This window comes from Microtus oregoni, unplaced genomic scaffold, assembly GCF_018167655.1.
Source record: "Microtus oregoni isolate MIOR12 unplaced genomic scaffold, Mior012 000008F_ref0000371, whole genome shotgun sequence".
NCBI classification, from domain to species: Eukaryota; Metazoa; Chordata; class Mammalia; order Rodentia; family Cricetidae; genus Microtus; species Microtus oregoni.
In genome coordinates this window covers 53,207,168-53,225,305 of record NW_024543067.1, presented here as the reverse complement: position 1 = coordinate 53,225,305, position 18,138 = coordinate 53,207,168, and the positions used below count along the sequence as shown (strand labels likewise).

Below are 18,138 nucleotides of genomic sequence, written 5' to 3'. Positions count from 1 at the left end.
CACGAAGCCCAGCACGCAGCCCCTAGTCAATGGTTATGAGAGACAGGCCATCCTTGGCCCTCTGGCCACCAGATAACTTAGCAGGTAGCTAAGGACAAATAAGAGATCCCAGACAAAACCAGCTGAAGCAGCACAGATAGGAGAACCACCCTGTTAAGCCAGAGAAGAGAGAGCTAAACAAAAGTATAAAGTCACTGGGCTTTGACACCATTAACTTCTTGGGGCACTTGGCCACACGGCAAAAGCTAACTGATACAATGGAGAAAGGGTAAGCTCACCCTGGTACCACACCGCCCCTTTCAAAGTCATGTTTTGCAGTGGATGGATCATGGCATTCCAGAGGACAGAGTGCGCTGAGGGTCCAGCCACTAAAGCAGCCCGGAAGAACCTGGAATCGGAAAGATGAACAGGGTCACCAGATCACAATAGTCAGCCTGCCCACGCACGCTCACTTGGACAAACCTCAGAAGAAACAGCACAGGGCTAATCCAGTTGCATTTCACTTGAGAGCACGGGAAAAGCCTTGGGGTTCTACCTCCAGGCTCTTCTGAGTCAGTTCTGTGCAAGTCCACAGGAAGCCATGCCAGTTTCCAGATATGGCCATTAAAGCGAGAGGGAGGCCGATTTACAGGCAATAATTTCAGCTAACTATTCCTCAGTAGAGAGACGCTTAGACTAGCTTAAGTGTTTTGCTTTTGTCAGTAATATCACGATTATCTTCCATAGAGCTAAACAAAATGCATACATACTTAATTCTTTTTGCAAGATAAATTCCCAGCAGCAGCATTACTGAGTCAAAAAGAAGGTTTGGTTTTTTTTTTTTCTGACTTTGGATATGGTTCCAAACTTCCTGTGGAATACATATATGCATTTAGCTGTGCAGCAGCTCTGTACGAGGACCCCCACTTTCCCCCGCCATTTGCGTTTGCACCCCCACTCCTCAGAGATCTGGCTTTAAAACACCACCACAGCCAGATAGGACTTTCCCTCCTACTCTCCCAAAGGCCATTCTCTTTGTCCAAACTTACTGTCTCCACCCCACTCATTCCCAGGCAAGCCTGTATCCAAATGTCCCAACTGTACCGCGAGCAAAGCTCTCCCCCTCCCAGAGAGGATGAAACAGGGCTCGCAGAAGTGGGGCACATGCCGTTCACCTTCACCTGCATACAGTATTCTTTAGGGCTTTGTTTCGTTTTTCACTAACTAGTTCTTTCTCTCCCCCAGATATTCTCCCCACCCAGCTTTTCTCAGGCAGGCTTACTCAGCACACTAATATATTTTAAATACATATTTATGCATTCCTTCCTGCCTGGCTGTTTACTCTTGAGGCACGAGAGCTTGTACGGTGGCCAAGAGGAACCCAGGTGTTGGGGTTGGATTAGCCCACTTACTAGTCCTGCCCACAGCCACTTATTGATCCTCTGTGGGACTCAGTGTCTTTAACCACGGAACAGCAGCAGTATCGACACTTTAGGGATGTAAGAGCCTAGTGCAGTACACTCCATAGCAAACGGCAGCAAGCACTCAGCTACTGCTGTTACTGAGTTAAATGGTCGTTATCCCCTACTGGCATGTACCCAGATAACTACAGTGCTCATGACAACAGCTGTACCCTGTACATGGATAACTCCACACACGCAGGACAAATGTGGACATTCAGTGCACACTTACCTCCTCAGAGGACACAAGGGTCCATCACTCTCACACTCCCTCTTTGTGGGCTTTATCTCAGGCTGAAGAACTCTTGCATTCCATGTATCAGGGACTCCACAGGCTTCCAGTGACCTTCTAGATGACCAGACTTCAATGGGTGTCCCACCCCAACTGGAGGAGACCAGTCCAATGGGATATTGCAGAGTGTCATACAGGTAACGCCCAAAGAGCCAGCACACTGCTGACATGTAAGTGAAATTTCCATGGCCCAAGTTTCCTGGGCAGAGAAATATTACAGGGACAGTAATGAGAAAAGCAAGGGAATACAAACCAGAGCTGTGAGATCAGTCTAGGTGAGAGCTGGGGGCAGGAGCCAGCCCTGGACTCCTTTCTAAGACCTTCAGAAGCAAGGTAAAATGAGGGACAGAAACAAGATACAGCCCATGATGAAGCTTAGCTTCCAAAGCTCCCCTATGGAGAATCTTCTCCCCCACCCCCTCATTAGTGACCATTTCTCTTGGTAGCTTTTTAGGTTGTTTGTTTGTTTTTTCAATTGTTTATGTTTTCTCCCATAACGAGGAACTAGAGCTCTCAGTGTGGCATCAAGGCAAATGAAAACAACTATGTTGCCGTCTGAACAGAAATAATGCACTTATGTAATCAGGAAACCAAAACTCTAAGCAGCTTTTGAGGTACCCTAGAACCTCAGGCACCTTGTAATCTAGGAATCTTCGCCATCTTCAGGAGGTAAGTGGCACAAGAACCATCAGGTCCCTTTTCCACCCTCTTGTCTGGCTACTCACTTAAGGCAAGCAGTCAGGAGGGAGGGATGAGATGCATTTTTTTTTCTCTGGATGATTTTATGACCAACTCCATGCCTAATGTAATGGAGTGCTGAGAAATCCAGCAGAAGGGGAGACACGGCCATCCCCAGCTTTGCTCTTTCTGGTTTATCTGTTCACACTGCCCCAGAACCAACATAAGCTGCTGCACCTGAGTTCCACAGGGAGGAAGTTGGTGAGGGGAGGGAGGATGCAAACACGCACAGTGACCATACGGATTCAGATCAGTACTTAGGCACTGGCGTAGTACTGCAAAGGACTCAAACCCAAGAAGTGATAGTGCAAACACAGAAAATCAAATCAATTTCCGACGAATTAGAATTGAGCACCTGCTATGTGCCAAGCTACATGATGGCTGAGACACAGCAGCAGTGAATGAACCACAAAGAACCGCTCGGAGCTCTAAAGCTTACTGAGTAAGTCAAGTGATTAGCTGAGTCAAATGGCAATACAGTGTCTTAAGAGAGGCAGAGAAGTGAAAGGCAGAGTTAACAAAGAAAAAATACTAAATGAAATGAAGTTCATAAAAAGCCTGGTTTGGGGGCCAGAGAGGTGGCTCAGCAGTTAAGAGCGCTGGCTGCTCTCCCAGAGGACCAGGGTTCAATTGCCAGCACCCACGGGGCAGCTCACAACTGTCTGTAACTCCAGTTCCAGGGTTTCTTGACACCCTCATACAGACATATATGTAGGAAAAAACACTAATGAACATAAAATAAAAAATATATTTCTTAAAAAGTCCGGTCTAGACTGGCTTCCTCCCCTCTCTGCACAGGCTGATCAAGTCACTTCCTGTAATAATCTGCTCAGTGTTTCCCTCTATGGTGGTCAGAATGGCACTGACTCCACTGTTAGCCGTGATTAGGAGATGGAGCCTTGTTGGAGGTATGCCCCTGGGAGTGGGCTTTGAGGCTTCAAAAGTCCATGCCAAGCCCCTTCTCTCTCCTCTCTCCCTCTCCCTCTCTCCCTCTCCCTCTCTCCCTCTCTCCCCCCTCTCCCTCTCCCTCTCCCTCTCCTCTCCCTCTCTCCCTCTCTCCCTCTCCCCCCTCTCCCTCTCCTCTCCCTCTCTCCCTCTCTCCCTCTCCCCCCTCTCCCTCTCCCTCTCCCTCTCTCCCTCTCTCCTCCCTCTCCCTCTCTCCCCCTCTCCCCCTCTCTCTCTCTCTCTCTCTCTCTCTCTCTCTCTCTCTCTCTCTCTCCCCTCTGAAGCTATAAGCAAGCCCTCAATTAAATGTTTTCTTCTGTAAGTTGCCCTGGTCATGGTGTCTCGCAGCTATAGAAGAGTATTTGTCTTCTATAGTTTTAGTTACCCGAAGGCAGAAACTTATCTTATTCATACCTATGTCTCTGATGTCTAGGATACAATCAGAGCAAGTGTGTGTGTTCTAGTGTTAGGTGGCTGTGGGTAGCCAGTTTAAGATAGATCTGCCTGGTAGGTAGAGGAGAAAGGTCACTGAGAAGGAAGAAAATAGGTTAGGAGGACATAGGATAGGCAAGAATTTATTTATTTGTGGTGTGTGTGTGTGTGTGTGTAGATGTGCAAGCATGTGTGGGTACCTATGTAGAGACCAGAATTGATGTCAGGTGTCTTTTTCGACTGCCCTCCTCCTTACTTAGATATTCATGTTTCCATTTATTTATTGCTGAGAGCTACCACTGTCACTGTATATTCCCACGGCAGCTCTCAGCAATGCGTTCCCTCATTTGTTTGATATGGCCTCTCACTAAGCCTGAGACTTATTTATTCGGCTAAGCTGGCTGACCAGTGAGCTGCAGAGATCAGCTTGTGTCTGCCTCCCCAGTGATGGAATTATAGACACATGCTGCCACGTTTGCCTGGGGTTCCAGATTCAGGTCCTCAGGCTTACACGGCAAACATTTTATCATCTCTAGGCACTAGATAGCAAAACTGGCATTCTTTATGGAATGTGTGTGTGTGTAAGAGAGACAGAGACAGAGGTGGGAGCTAGTTCCACCCTTTCATCATGTTGGGTCCTAGGGATCAAACTCAGGTTAAGGCACGGAAACAGGCCCTATTAACCACTGCCCCTAAGAATCAGACAGAATGTAGTTTACTAAGTACTGGGTTCCTGAATTTTTTCACAGTAGATTATAAGCACATGAGGTCAGGTGTTTTTACCTGTGTCGTTCACTGCTATACCCAAAGCACTTAAAACAGTGCCTAGCAAATGATAGGCTCTCGGGAGCTTGGTGAATACACTAATACTTGAAAAAGGAGGAACAAATAAAGTCTCTGAGGGAAAGCATATATAAAGTAAAAAAGAAAGGGCCTAGAAAGAACATGGAGACCACATTTGAAAGTAGGATTAAGGAAGCAAAGAACAGGGGTGAGGGGGTGGTGGCAGGAGAACTGGAAAGAATTACCACATGGTTAGGAGTGGCTAAGGGCAGTGGTCAACAGTGCCAACTGCCGCTGAGGTCACAGAGTTTATAACGAGAGCAGTAACATTAAGGTGAACAAAGTGTTGAGGTGTAAGATCCAGACTACCAAGGACTGAAGAATGGACCATGTTGCTAGGCGATGGTGGCGCACACCTTTAATTCCATCATTCAGGAGGCAGAGGCCAGCAGGAGGATCTTGGAGCTCGAGGTCAGTCTGTTCTATAGACAGAGTTTCAGGACAGCCAGGGCTACACAGAGAAGCCCTATCTCGAAAAAAAGAAAAGAAAAAAAAAGGAGTGAAACATGTCAAGGCAGTGAAGAAAATGAAAACAAAAGACTCTAGAAAGTTTAAAGCAACAGGAAGAGATGGAGCGTCATGAGACGATGTTGGCTCTGTTTTAGTTTGTGAAAAGAAAGAGCAAGGCTAAACCCTTGCAGTAGGAATTATGTGTCTCTCACACTCTCTGCCCTGTCCTTGGACTAGTGCAGAGTCTGCAGCAGAAAAGGCAAAGACACGAAATAAAGACTCTGTGTCGAATGGAGAAAAAGGGCAGAATAAATCCTGATGAAAAAGGCTCTGGAGGAAGCTGGGGCAGATCCAAATTCACTCTAAAAGGACATCAATAAGTTGTACTCAAACACCAACATGGGGGCGGGGCAACAGAGAGGGTTACCATGAGGGAGGAAGATGCTGGCCCCCCTCATGCTGAACAACATCAGTACTGTTCTAAAGTAAAAGCAAGAGCCCTTTCCTGAACACCAGGGCAAGACTCAGGGTGGACATGAAACATGAAACCATGATCATCAGGGATGGGATGGAGACCCAATAGGAACAAAAGGATAGTTCTGTAATAATAAGAACCAAATTGAGGGGTTACAGGTTCTGCTTAAGTCACTAACCCATTCCCTAGAGATGTGCAGGCTGAAGCACTCACGTACCTGCAGTGGGCTTGGACCACGACAGGTCAACCTCATCAAGGTCTTCCAGTTCCTCCTCTGCCTGGACAAGGGAGACAGAGAAGATGCGCACAGACTGGTAGGCAGCACTGTCAGACAACTCCTTCGAGGCATTAAAGATCTAGAAAGATGAGAGGGTCCGTTAACCTGAGAGACAGCAAGCTGGCTTGTAGCTTCTCAGTAAACACTTCTTGCAATCCACTGAGCTCCTTCTAACACTTGGATACACAGAGAACAAAGGAATAACCAAATCAGTAATGGTTTGGACCAAAACCATTGGGTCCACTCTGACCAATGGAGTCCATGATGAATCACAACTCACAAGCGAGGGAACCTGTCATATGCCACAGCAGGTCTATACAGGACAAGAAGAGCTGTGCCGGAATACAGCTAAAGAACACTATGTATTACATCATTGTCTCCCCTCACCCCCATGGCTCTGAGGACTGGATCTAGGGCCTAGGGCATGCCTGGGAATCCTTCTACTACCAAGCTACACCTCCCAGCCCATAGTTTAATATGAAACTAAAAGACTTGTTCCCTCTGGTAACTGATACCGGCTAACACAGAGTCTCTGAATTAACTCCTTTTAACAATGGTGTTTAGGGAGTGTCTGTGGAGACAACATAGACCATGACTTATTTAATCTATATACCATTAATAAAGAAAAAGATTACAAAGAAACACACAAGAGAAATGACTGTGGAACCTAGGTTACTCTCATCTTGATCCTGGGGTGGGTCATAGTCACTAAGGAAAAAGCTAGCAAGAGAGGTAATCTGAAAAGTGCTGCCAGGGGAAGGTTCAGAAGAGTCCCAATGAACTAAAGAAAGAAACGTGTCTGCCCAGAGATACCACATGTCCCAAACCACCCCACGAGTCCTCATGACACAGTGGTCTGGTGCTATTCTGGGCAAGATTGTACGTGCCGTACTGAGTGACTTACTCATCAGGCCTGGTAAGCCTCGTTCCTCTAAATCTTAGGAGCACCCTACTTCCTTTCATCGTGGTCTCTTGCACTCTTGTTGGGTTATTGTTTGGGGTTTTGTCTTCATTAAGGTTTCTATTGCTGTGACGAAACACCATGACCAAAAAGCAAGTTGAGGAGGAAAGGGTTTATTAGGCTTACACTTCAGCATTGCTGTTCATCACTGAAGGAAGTCAGGAAGTAACAAGACAGGATCCTGGAGGCAAGAGCTGATGCACAGGCCATGGGGGTTGCTGCTTACTGGCTTGCTTCCTATGGCTTCCTTAACTCACCTTCTTATAGAACCCAGGACCGACAGTTCAGGGATGGCACCATCTATCATAGGCTGGGCCCTCCCCACTGATCACTAAACGAGGAAATGCCTTACAGCTCAATCTTAAGGAGGCATTTCCTCAGCTGAGGCTCCTTCCTTCCTCTGATGACTCTAGTTTATGTCAAACTGACACACAAAACCAGCCAGCACAGGTCTGTTGATGTTGTTTCCTTTATGGTAAAAATCGAAGAACAATATCTTGGCTTGGTTTTGTATTTGTGTGCGCATTTGCTCCAGAGTCTTCTCTATCCCCCAGAGCAGTCAGCTTCTCCCAAGACAAAGGACCAACAGGATCATCAGGAAGGTCAGTTACCATGTGCCTCAGGGAGCAGGCTCTCCAGCTGGGTCCGGCTGCCACAGCAAGGCACAGGAGGCCAGGGTACTTTGCATTGGCCTCCAGCCACAGAGATGGCAGCTGCTTCGCTTTCCCTCCCAGCCACCGCAGAGAATACAGCTGGCCTTCCAGCCCATGATCCAGAAGAAGGAAAAGGATAAAGCAGCCAGGGTGCCCCCTTGGCGTCTCATTGAAAACTGCTGTCCCTAGAATCGCCTTGAGTTGACTACTGCACTGGCTGTAGCCAACACAAGCAAATACAAAGGAAATTGCTCTTGGGTCACTGTGGGAGCCACAACCTGATGTGCCTACTGGGCAGTATCAACTCCAGCTGTGAAGGTCTCCATACTTAGGGCAGACATCACACAGTCACAGGAAAATTCCACTGGAAATCCTGATCAGTCTTCAGGAGCTTACCAGGCAGGTTTAATGGAAAATGGATGGCAAAGAGAAACAAGCTGATGTGCTCACAGTGTACCCTGGCAGGGAAATTATTTTTTAGCGTTAAGTACCTGTAAAAAAGTCACCTCCTTTCAAATTCAGCTCTGCACTGAGCACGAAGCATCGTGTGTTGCTTCCATGGAAACAGTGGATGAAGCTGCTTTCATTCCCTCCACCCACACTAGCTTCCGCACTGCCTGGGAACGCGAGCAGCTCATAGCAATGAGACGCCAGCTTGGGGAAGCAGGATGGGAGAACATGCTAGTTGTCTTCCAACCCCATTGCTGAGTCTGCCTGGGTAGTGCGAGGGCAGTGGAGTCAGGGTGGCTGGCATGCTCCTGTATTGTTACCAGCCCAGGGAATTGGATTCAAAACATTAACTGGAAGGCTTCCATCTTTTCTCATATTTGCCAGAACTGGAAAGCTGGGTGTTATCAAAAATGGGGGTGGGGAAAATTCCTGCTGTACCTGATGACAATCACGTCTGAAATTGGTCCCCGTTCCCAATACCACTGCCTTTTTGATGGAAGCATTTCCTCTGGGATGTTGGCAGCAAATTTAGGAATAAAGAGATTTCAGGAAGATTTTCATTTAAATGACACTTGGTTTCCCTGCTGATGAAAGGGAAGCTTTACTCCATCTGCTGAGATCAGATTTCATCTCATCAAACACCTCAGTATAATTATTTCCCTACCAAGTATTTAAATGAGGATGTAAATGAATACCAAGGTATTTGAAGTCATTAAGGCTGCCTGGGCTGAGGGAGAGCACCGCTGTCTCTCCAGGGACCAGACAGGTCCCCATCAAAGCAGCTGCTCACCAGTGTTCATTTTGTAACCTTTGTACCACATTCTTGAATTAATGAAGACACGCCAAGAATCGATTTCCCTCAGAGGCTCTAAGCAAGGGGCCTGCAAGGGGGAACAAGACACATGTGTAAGTGTGTATGTATGTGAATGTATGAAAATGTAAACGTATGTGTGTGCTCACACTCACACATGTGGTGGACGGACATCTAGTCATCGACACAGAAGAATCTGGAGATTTAGTACTTTGTTTCATCTTCTACTATATCAGTTTAGTTCTAAGGTTGAGGTAATAATGGTATATAAGCCATCTGCCATACTTCCAAGAGTCTGCTACTGGAATGTGGCACCCATCCCTCTCTTCCGTATATTAATTTCTCTATATGTAAAATAAGAAGGAAGAGATTGTCAAGTGATGGGCAATTTGGGCTTCTTGTCTGATACTGGCCATCTTTTCCTAAGCTTACTGGAAATAGCTGAGTCTTAAGACCTACCCTGAGGTGGCAGATGAACATTTAGACTTTTCTCCATTTATAAACATCTCACTCGGTGTTATAAATAACATTCAGCTTTAAAATTCCATTTTACCCTAACAACAAGATGGGCATACAATCTGCCATTTCCTTCTTTGAATGTGAAGAGGGGTAGGTTATAGTGAGAATCTTACCTCCTCAAAAAGGCTCATGGAGGGAGGAAAGGGGAGAGAGACAGCCCTGTGCTTGTGTGCTTATGTGCACTGGGAATCTGGACAGAGAAAGGAGCAAAAGCATCAAGGGGGAGCCGTGCAATGCATGCTTCCTATCAAAAGAGAAGGCTCTGCACACTGTTAAAAGACTGGAAAATGTGGCTTTCGGTAATATCGCACCTAAAATACTGCCTTACAAACTAAGTGCATCAGCGAGAGAGAGAGAGAGAGAGAGAGAGAGAGAGAGAGAGAGAGAGAGAGAGAGAGAACACATATGTTTCAGATAGAATCCTCTTTTCTGTCCCCCTCCATCTCAGAGCTCTCATCCCAGAGTTAATTCAGAAGATGCTCAAGAAAATTCCAGGCAGAAAGAAAGTGTTTACGCTTAGCAATCAAGATCTGATTTAGCTTGACAGAAAATGGGATGGGATCCCTTGGCATAGTCTGCTATTGAGAAAGTTACTATATAGATACAAACAGATCTGGTCCATGCCTTTCTGTGAAAACACAGAACTACAATTAAACATGAGGGAAAGCACTGCTTTCTCTAATGACTTGACAGCAATTCCACTTCTGTATAAAACCATGATTCCTACCAGGATAAAACCTCACATCTGTGTCCATTCAAACATGCCAACAAGGTTCAGGCCAAGTTTAGCTTAATAGGCATTTCAACTTAAAATACTTCCACATATTTAATTAAGGCAGGAAGAGTTCACAAAATACTGATTAGAAAACTATATATACAAAAAGTCAGATTTTTTAATTAGTTAAACATGGGTAAAATGAAGTAGATTTGTCAACCATTTAATACCATTGTTTGGCAACAGGTTTTCCTAAAGGAAATAATGAAATTATAAAGAATAAAAGCTGTATAAACAAGCCAGGCAGTGGTGACACAAACCTTTAATCCCAGTCCTTAGGAGACAGAGGAAGGCGAATGGCTAAGTTTAAAGTCAGCCTGATATACAGAGCTAGATCCAGGACAGCCAGGAACAGGGCTACACAAAGAAACCCTATCTCAAAAAAAAAAAAAAAAGGCTTAACATATATAAAAGTACTCTAGTTTCCACTTTTTTAGTGATTTATTTTCATTTTATGTGCATTGGTGTTTTTCCTGCATGTGTGCCTGTTGGCTCCACTGGAACTGGAGTTACAGACAGTTATGAGCTGATGTGTAGGTGCTGGGAATTGAACCTGGGTCCTCTGGAATAACAGCCAGTGCTCTTAACCAGTGACTCATCTCTCCAGCCCCTCTAGTTTATACTTTTACCAAAGAGAGAATTGAAAGGAAAGCATGGCTTGGTTTTACAGATTCCTAAACCTCAAACTTAAAATATTTCTTAAAAACAGAAAAATGGATAGTCAAGAAAGGCAAGAAGAGATAAATCAACTAGAAAAGAAACTCAGTTTGGAGGATAAAGATAGGAATAGAGGTAAGCTTTAACCTCTTTAGGGAAAAAACTGAGTATATAAACACAATTAGTGCCAACCAATAACTCCAATATAATCAATAGTTCACTTCTTTAGGTTGCTAAATAAAACAATTTAGTATGAAAGCAGTCGGATTAGATCCTGCGCATGGTAAGCACTTAGTAAATGAAAACAGCCTTCCTTTTCCTTGTTAGTCTTTTTCCCTTCTCCTTCTTCTCTCTTCCTCCCCATCATCATCAACATTTATTGTCAGCTGAGACTCCGAATTACCTGTGACACAGTCATCTGCATGTTACTCTGCCCACTGCACAGCCAGACGTCTCCAAATAAGACATCGTGAACCCTCAGGGTGACATTCGTTGTCCCCAGAGTCTGCTGTGCCATCACTTCAAAGGGTCCCCCGGGCTCCATGGGATCCAGCACCACCATCCAAGTGTTGGAGTGTGCTGCAACAACAACAGACTCCAAGGAATTAGCCAACCAACCACCTAAAACGAAGTCAAACCCCAAACACACTCCACGTGTGGCTATGCCCAGGCTCTGTGACAAACTGTATGCAAAGCTATAGGGATTGGCCAAATTCCAGACAAGGGGGGATGGAGCTGTCGAGAACAGCAGCCCTTTTATCCTTAATCTGTACCAATCCACGCTTATTTTTATCTAAGGCGTTTATAGGAAAAATTAGTTACCCAGTTATAATCCTAAATTAGGAGAGACAAAAATACAGATAGATTAAAATTCAAGGACAGTTAGTTTTAAAAAAATTTAAAAAACACAAAATAGAAATTCTCATTACACTATCCAACTGTCAATATTACCATAATCTAATCTTTCTGATTTACACAGCACCCTGAACTAACTTGCAATTATCCAATCAAATGTGAGCACAGGCTAAGACTCGTTTCTACTCTGAATATTCCCTTTACTAAGCAGAATCACCCTTGTCATCCACCCCACCTCCTCCCACGTTACTAACAAGTATTAACATTGCTGGTGGCACTGGGCTCTCCCATTAACGAACAGGTGAGTGGAGAAACGAACACGTCAACAAGTAGTGGGAAGCGTATAAATTAATCTCTGCAGAAAAGACATTTTAACTTGCCCAGTCGATTATTCAGAATGAGCTTTTGGGACTCCACTAAGGAAAGGAGACGCTACGAAAGACCCTATTTTAGGGCTCCCTGGCTTGCTCCCCGGGAGCCACACCTTCCACTGCCCTTCTTCCCGGTCACTGCATCACTGCAGGCACTGTCATACTCAGAGATTTAAAAAAAAATTGTCTTCCAAGTGGCAAAGTATGCAAGAAAAACACCAAGAAAACATAAAAACAGCAGAACAGGGAAATACAAACATAGAAAAGGCAGAGAAAACATTTTAACATAAAAATGGTCAAACATGAACTGGCTTAACACAGTTGCCGTCACATCAATCTAAATTCAAAGGAAAAGAATGGGGAGATGGGGCAACAGAGCAGTGGAAAGTTATTCCCCTAACCTATGCGAAGAAATAATTACATAGACAATTACATAAATACCACCCAAGCACCTACTCCATGCTGGGCAGCCGAGGCTCTTTCTAGCCAGAGACAGCTAAGCAGAAACAGATGCCCAGATGCACACCGGAAAACTAGGAAAAACTGAAGCCATAAAGGGTCGCTTAGAATGCCGGAGGAAATGACTACATATTTGGCCTCTGAAAAGCAAAAGCAGCTGAGCTTGTCGCTCCCCTCCAGGAGGTCAGCGAAGCCCAGGACCACATGCTCACTATTGTATTTCTCTGACCAATAGCCAGGCATCAGCGTATAAAATTCATAATTCCACCTAAACCAGAAAAATCACTGTTTTGGAAACAGTGGGCAGCGAGTACAGATTGAGTCGCACAGGTGTGATGTGCTCCGTATGGCTCACACTTCTGAACAGGCAGACATTCCAATCTGTCCTAATACAGGCTTGCCAAGGTCTTTCCAGGCTTCCCGCACTGACACATCTCCCAAGACTACTCTGTCCTCCTGCCACTAACACTGCTCATGTGTGCTGATGGGGTCAAGTGCCAGAAAACTTAACACAGGACCATGTCTTAGACTTCTCCTATTATCCAAGGATTCAGAGGTATTAATTGGGTATTTTCCCTTAGCTTTTCGGCACACACAGGTGGTGGCAAAAGCTCCTCTGGCCAGCACTTCTAACAAGTGTCACTATCTACGGTGATATGAATAAGATTGGCCCCCATGGCTCATATATGTGAATGCTTAGGAAGAGGCATTAGGTGTGACCTTATTGGAGGAACTGTATCACTGCGGATGGGCTTTGGTGTTTCAAATGCTCAAGCCAGATCCAGTAGCTCTCTCTTCCTGCTGCCTGCCTATCCAGATACAGAACTCTCAGCTCGTTCTCCAGCACCATGTCTGCCTGTGTGCCACCATGCTTCTTGCCATAATGATAATGGACTAAACCCCTGAACCTGTAAGCAGCCCCATTTAAATGTTTTCCTTTGTAAGAGTTGCCGTGGTCATGGTGTCTCTTCACAGCAACAGACACCCTGACTAAGACAATGTCCAACAACAAAAAGATAGGAAGGAGAAGAGGCAAAACAGCGCCACCATCTTTACTCTCCACTATAGTAGAGAGACTACTGGGAGGGCCTAGAACCTGAGGAAAACCGAACCTGGAGGCTGAGCTCTGATCTCAAAATCCTTTGTACCAGAGAAACCTGTCTTCAATCTCTCAAAAAGCCTCCATCTTGGCTAGCTAAAATCGTTGAGTTTCTAGTGTTTTCCCTCTCTTATTTAAGAAAATGAAAAATAAGCCCTGACCCAATGCTGTATTGGGCAACAGAGCAGGAGAAACTTATTGCACAGCAGTGAATTCACTGATGGGAACGCCCATTCAAGAGATGACTCACAAGCTATAGGATCTGATTCTGTGTGGATACTGCCTGCAGGAAAGAGTGCAGCCTCTGTGATGTCTTAGACCAAGGGTGGGATTCTAAAGTCAGAAGCCACCGTGTTTCACAAGGAGAACTGGCTAGTCCTGGCACTCTCAATTCCGAACAGGTTGCTGATGGGGAGCAAGCCACAGGCCACTTACGAGCTTTTAGAAAGTCTGTTCACCCATCAAGTCTGCTAGAATGGGTACAGACAGAAAATCTGAGCCAGAGACCATAACTCATCTAGCATCCAATGGGCTTTCTGCTGGTTCTTGGTCTTCTGACCCACAGTTGCTCTGGCCTTGCCTGCTGGGCAATCGTCATTTGCTACCTTGTTACCTCTCGTGCCAGTCCTGCCCCCCACCCCCCCACCCCCCCCACGCTTCTCTAAGTTTTCATTTTCAGTGCAGTAAGACCTTCCTTAATTCTGCATCCTTACATTTTTTTTCTTCTACCATCTAGGAAGACTGATCTCCTTGCTTCATCATACAGCTTCTTAGCCTGCTTACATTTTGCCAAGCACCCCATCAAGTAAATGACAAAAATGAACTCCAACCCTGGGTTATGCTGAGAAGAAAGCCAGGCACACTGGCAAGGGCTCTATGTTTTCACATGTAACAGCATGTCTCATGGCTTGCCTAACTACTGATCTGAATATGACAGCCAAGGACAGACGCGAAGAAAGAATTCCCTATCTCCCTTTTCTCTCCATTTTCCCCAGATAACTCCAGCCTCAAGATGGAAACCACCATCAAAAGGACAAAATGAAAATAACGTGTGTAAAGACATGATTAATCATAAAATATTTTCTTTCCTTTCTTCTTATTAGTCATATCAAATATTAATTATTTTGCAGGTCACTGTGCCCAATACCAAGAAGGGGGTGGGATATCCAAGGCCTTTTATCTTCTCAAGAGGAACACGTAGGGCTAAAAGAAGCGGCTCTCTTCACTTCTCCACACAGAACCTGACTCTACATTGGCTGTAACGTGATCATGTGGCTTTTAAATGTGGCACAAAGGTGAAAACCTTGCTGCCTGAACCATCCCTTACTACCGACATTCAGTCTATAGCTTAAAATGCAAATCTATCACCACCAAATAAGAACAAAATAAAAACTGAACACTTTATGTCAGTAAAGCTGCTTATGAAAATCATATAAACTATAGCATGTTGTGGCATACATACCTTAGAGCAGGTTCTAAAGTTACAAGCTTGTATTATCCTCCCTGCTCCAGAGCAAAAAGAACCTATGACCTTCTTTCAATCAATAGTTCTGCAGCAGAGGAGAGGTGAAACGTCCCTGTTGAGACTAGATTATTTTACGAAGGCGGAAAGTCTATTCACCTCAGTCACAACGGCCATCATTAAGAAAAAAAGTGACAACAAAAGCCGGTGAGGAACCTTTATAGACTACTAATGGGAACATAAGCTGACTAAGTATCCATGAAAATTAATATGCTCTAGCCAGGCGATGGTGGCACACACCTTTAAACCCAGCACTCATGAGGCAGAGGCAGGTGGATCTCTATCTAAATTTGAGGTCAGTCTGGTTCTCAGAGTAAGTTCCAGGACAGCCAGGGCTACACAGAGAAACTCTGTCTCAAAAAATAAATAAATAAATAAAGAAAGAAAGAAAGAAAGAAAGAAAGAAAGAAAGAAGAAAAGAAGATTAATATGTTCAAAAAATTAAAAGTAAAATGACCGTGTGATCCAGCTATACCTGCAGGTAAATTCCAGAGTATATACCTGAATGAAGATAAACCAGCACATCACAGAGATACTTACACATCTATGCTTCTGAGGCACTAGTCACAATAGCCAAGATAAAAAATCGGCCCAGATATCATCAATAGATAAAGAAGAAAATGTGTTATGTACCTACATGCAATGGATTTTTACTCAGACATAAAAAGGAATGAAATTATATCATTTGTAAGGAAAATGGATAAAATAGAAAAGCATCATATTAAGCTAAATAAGTCAGACAAGGACAAATATCACATCTATCACAAATAATCTAGATTTAAATAAAATATATTCAACATAATACTAGACATGAAGGCAGAATGGACTACTTGGAGGGGGAAAGGAGACAAGCAGTTAGAGTCAGGAGGTGGAAGATGGGTAAAGAAGTGAATGTGAGCAAAATATAATGATACCTATGCATAAAATGCCAATAATGAGACCCACTATTTCATATGCTTTCAAAAAGGAGACTGGGGATATAGCTGAGTTGATAGAGAACTTGCATAGCACGCACAAAGCTCCGGATTCACTCCCCAGCACCGCATAAACCAGGTGTGATGATGGTTCATGCCTACACTCCCATCCTTTAGGACTGCGGCCCTTTAATACAGTTCCTCATATTGTGATGACCCCAATCATAAGATTATTTTTGTTGCCACTTCCTGGATGTAATCTTGCTGCTGTGATGAATCATAGTGAGAATATCTGATATTTCTGATAGTCTTAGGCGACCTGTGAAAGGGTCAAAGGGGTCATGACCCACACTTTGCTGCCTTAGGACACAGAAGAAAAAGGACCAGAAGCTCAGTGTAATTCTCAGCTACATAACATATTTGAGGACAGACTAGGCAGAAATCACAGCAGTCTTGGAATTCTTTACTTTCAGTGCATCTCACAAACCACAAATAGGGACTGGAGGCTGGCTCAGCAGTCAAGAGTGCATGCTGCTCGTGTAGAGGACCTGAGCTTGGTCCCCAGAATCCACTCTTGGACATCCTTATCCCTTCTCCAGAGACCTCTTTACTCTCACCTTGAGCCTTCATCCCCACAGCCATACTCTCAAGTCCTCACTGTGAACATCTGCATATCATATCATAAGAGTCTGCCCACAGCTCTACCAGCCCTATCTGATGGCTGTCAAACCCTTTTGATCTGCTTGTGTGTTTTTATTGCTTAAAATCTACAGATCCATGACTTATGTGCTTTAGCAAAGATACAAGCCTCTATGCTGTCCCATCTACCGTCATCCACCACCAGTCACTTAGCCCAGTGTCCCAGAACAACATACCTCCACGGCAATTCTCCAGTGTTACACATGGTCTCCTACCCCTGTATCCAGGACTTGTGCCTCCTCTTTCAAGACAAGTCTTAAACTAAGTCCATTACCCTGCTAAACTCACACACACACACACACACACACACACACATACACACACACACTCACACACACACACACACTCACACACACACTCACACACACACATACACACACATACACACACATACACACACACACACATACACACACACATACACACACACACACACACACACACACTATCCTTCCTTATTGTGGTGCACATCTCACATAGCTATAAGTATTCTTTATTTTCCTGCCTTCCCTAACCTTCAGGCTTCACTAACGGAGAGGCTAAATCAGTTTTATGTATCACCTTAACACCAGTACCTCGCACATAGTAGATAATAAATATTGGAATAACTGAGTAAATAATAGCAACAGTAATAGTAACAATAATATCCACCCAAGTTAATGTGCCAAACACTGTTTTAACTAATTTATGTATTTACTCCTCATTATCATCCATTAATAATTAGTACCACTTCTACTTTATACATGGAAAACACACTGTCACTTAAATATTTGATATGTCTAAATTATATACCCAGAAATGACAGAGTCAGAATCAGAACCTAGCCCATGAACTCTAGAGCCAAAGTTATTTAGCAGATCTCCAAATTGACTCTTTTTTTTTAAAACTTTTTAAGAAATTGTGTGTGTGTGTGTGTCCATGTGTGTGTGTGTCCATGTGTACCATGTATATGTAGGTGCCCAGAGTAAACAGAAGAGGGCATCAGATCCCCTGGAGCTGGAGTTTACAGGGCCTTATGAGTCACCCAGTGTGAGGGCTGGGAACTGAACCCAGGTCCTCTGCAGGAGCATCAAAAGCTCTCACCCACTGAGCCATCTCTCTCGAATCTAGGACTGCCTCTCTGGCATGTATGATTCAGCTCAAATATCATCTTCATTGGCATCTTTTCCATAGAAATCACGCTGAGGTATATGCCTCTCTTCTGTATCTCATAGAACTCCACAGATAATTTATCAGTGTTCATCAAACTTCTGCATAATCTGTTCTGCTCAATAAAGTCCTTAGCAAACCCTTTGAGCCTTGTTACCATTTGTGGTATCTTCGGTGCCTATTCACATAGTAAATAGTCAAATAAAATAGCTTTTATGGTTGGATGCATGGATGGATGGATGGATGGATGGATGGATGGATGGATGGATGGATTGACAGCCTGAGCTGGAACTATAAGCATTCATTTTCAGATAATCCAGCAGGTGGCAGAAGAAGACAACAACTGAAGAGAA

The 18,138-nt window shown here is 44.4% G+C and overlaps 1 protein-coding gene across 4 annotated transcripts in view; it reads right to left on the bottom strand.

Moving 5' to 3' along the window:
* Siae (sialic acid acetylesterase) overlaps window positions 1-18,138 on the bottom strand; it is a 100,459-nt gene that overhangs the window by 14,271 nt on the left and 68,050 nt on the right. For all 4 annotated transcript variants that reach the window (XM_041657466.1, XM_041657464.1, XM_041657467.1 and 1 more), the window contains 4 exons: window positions 11,121-11,296; window positions 5,832-5,970; window positions 1,672-1,930; window positions 279-388 (listed from right to left, as the gene is read on the bottom strand). In XM_041657466.1, the coding sequence (XP_041513400.1) occupies window positions 279-388; window positions 1,672-1,930; window positions 5,832-5,970; window positions 11,121-11,296 (684 nt within the window). The remainder of the gene's footprint in view (window positions 1-278; window positions 389-1,671; window positions 1,931-5,831; window positions 5,971-11,120; window positions 11,297-18,138) is intronic.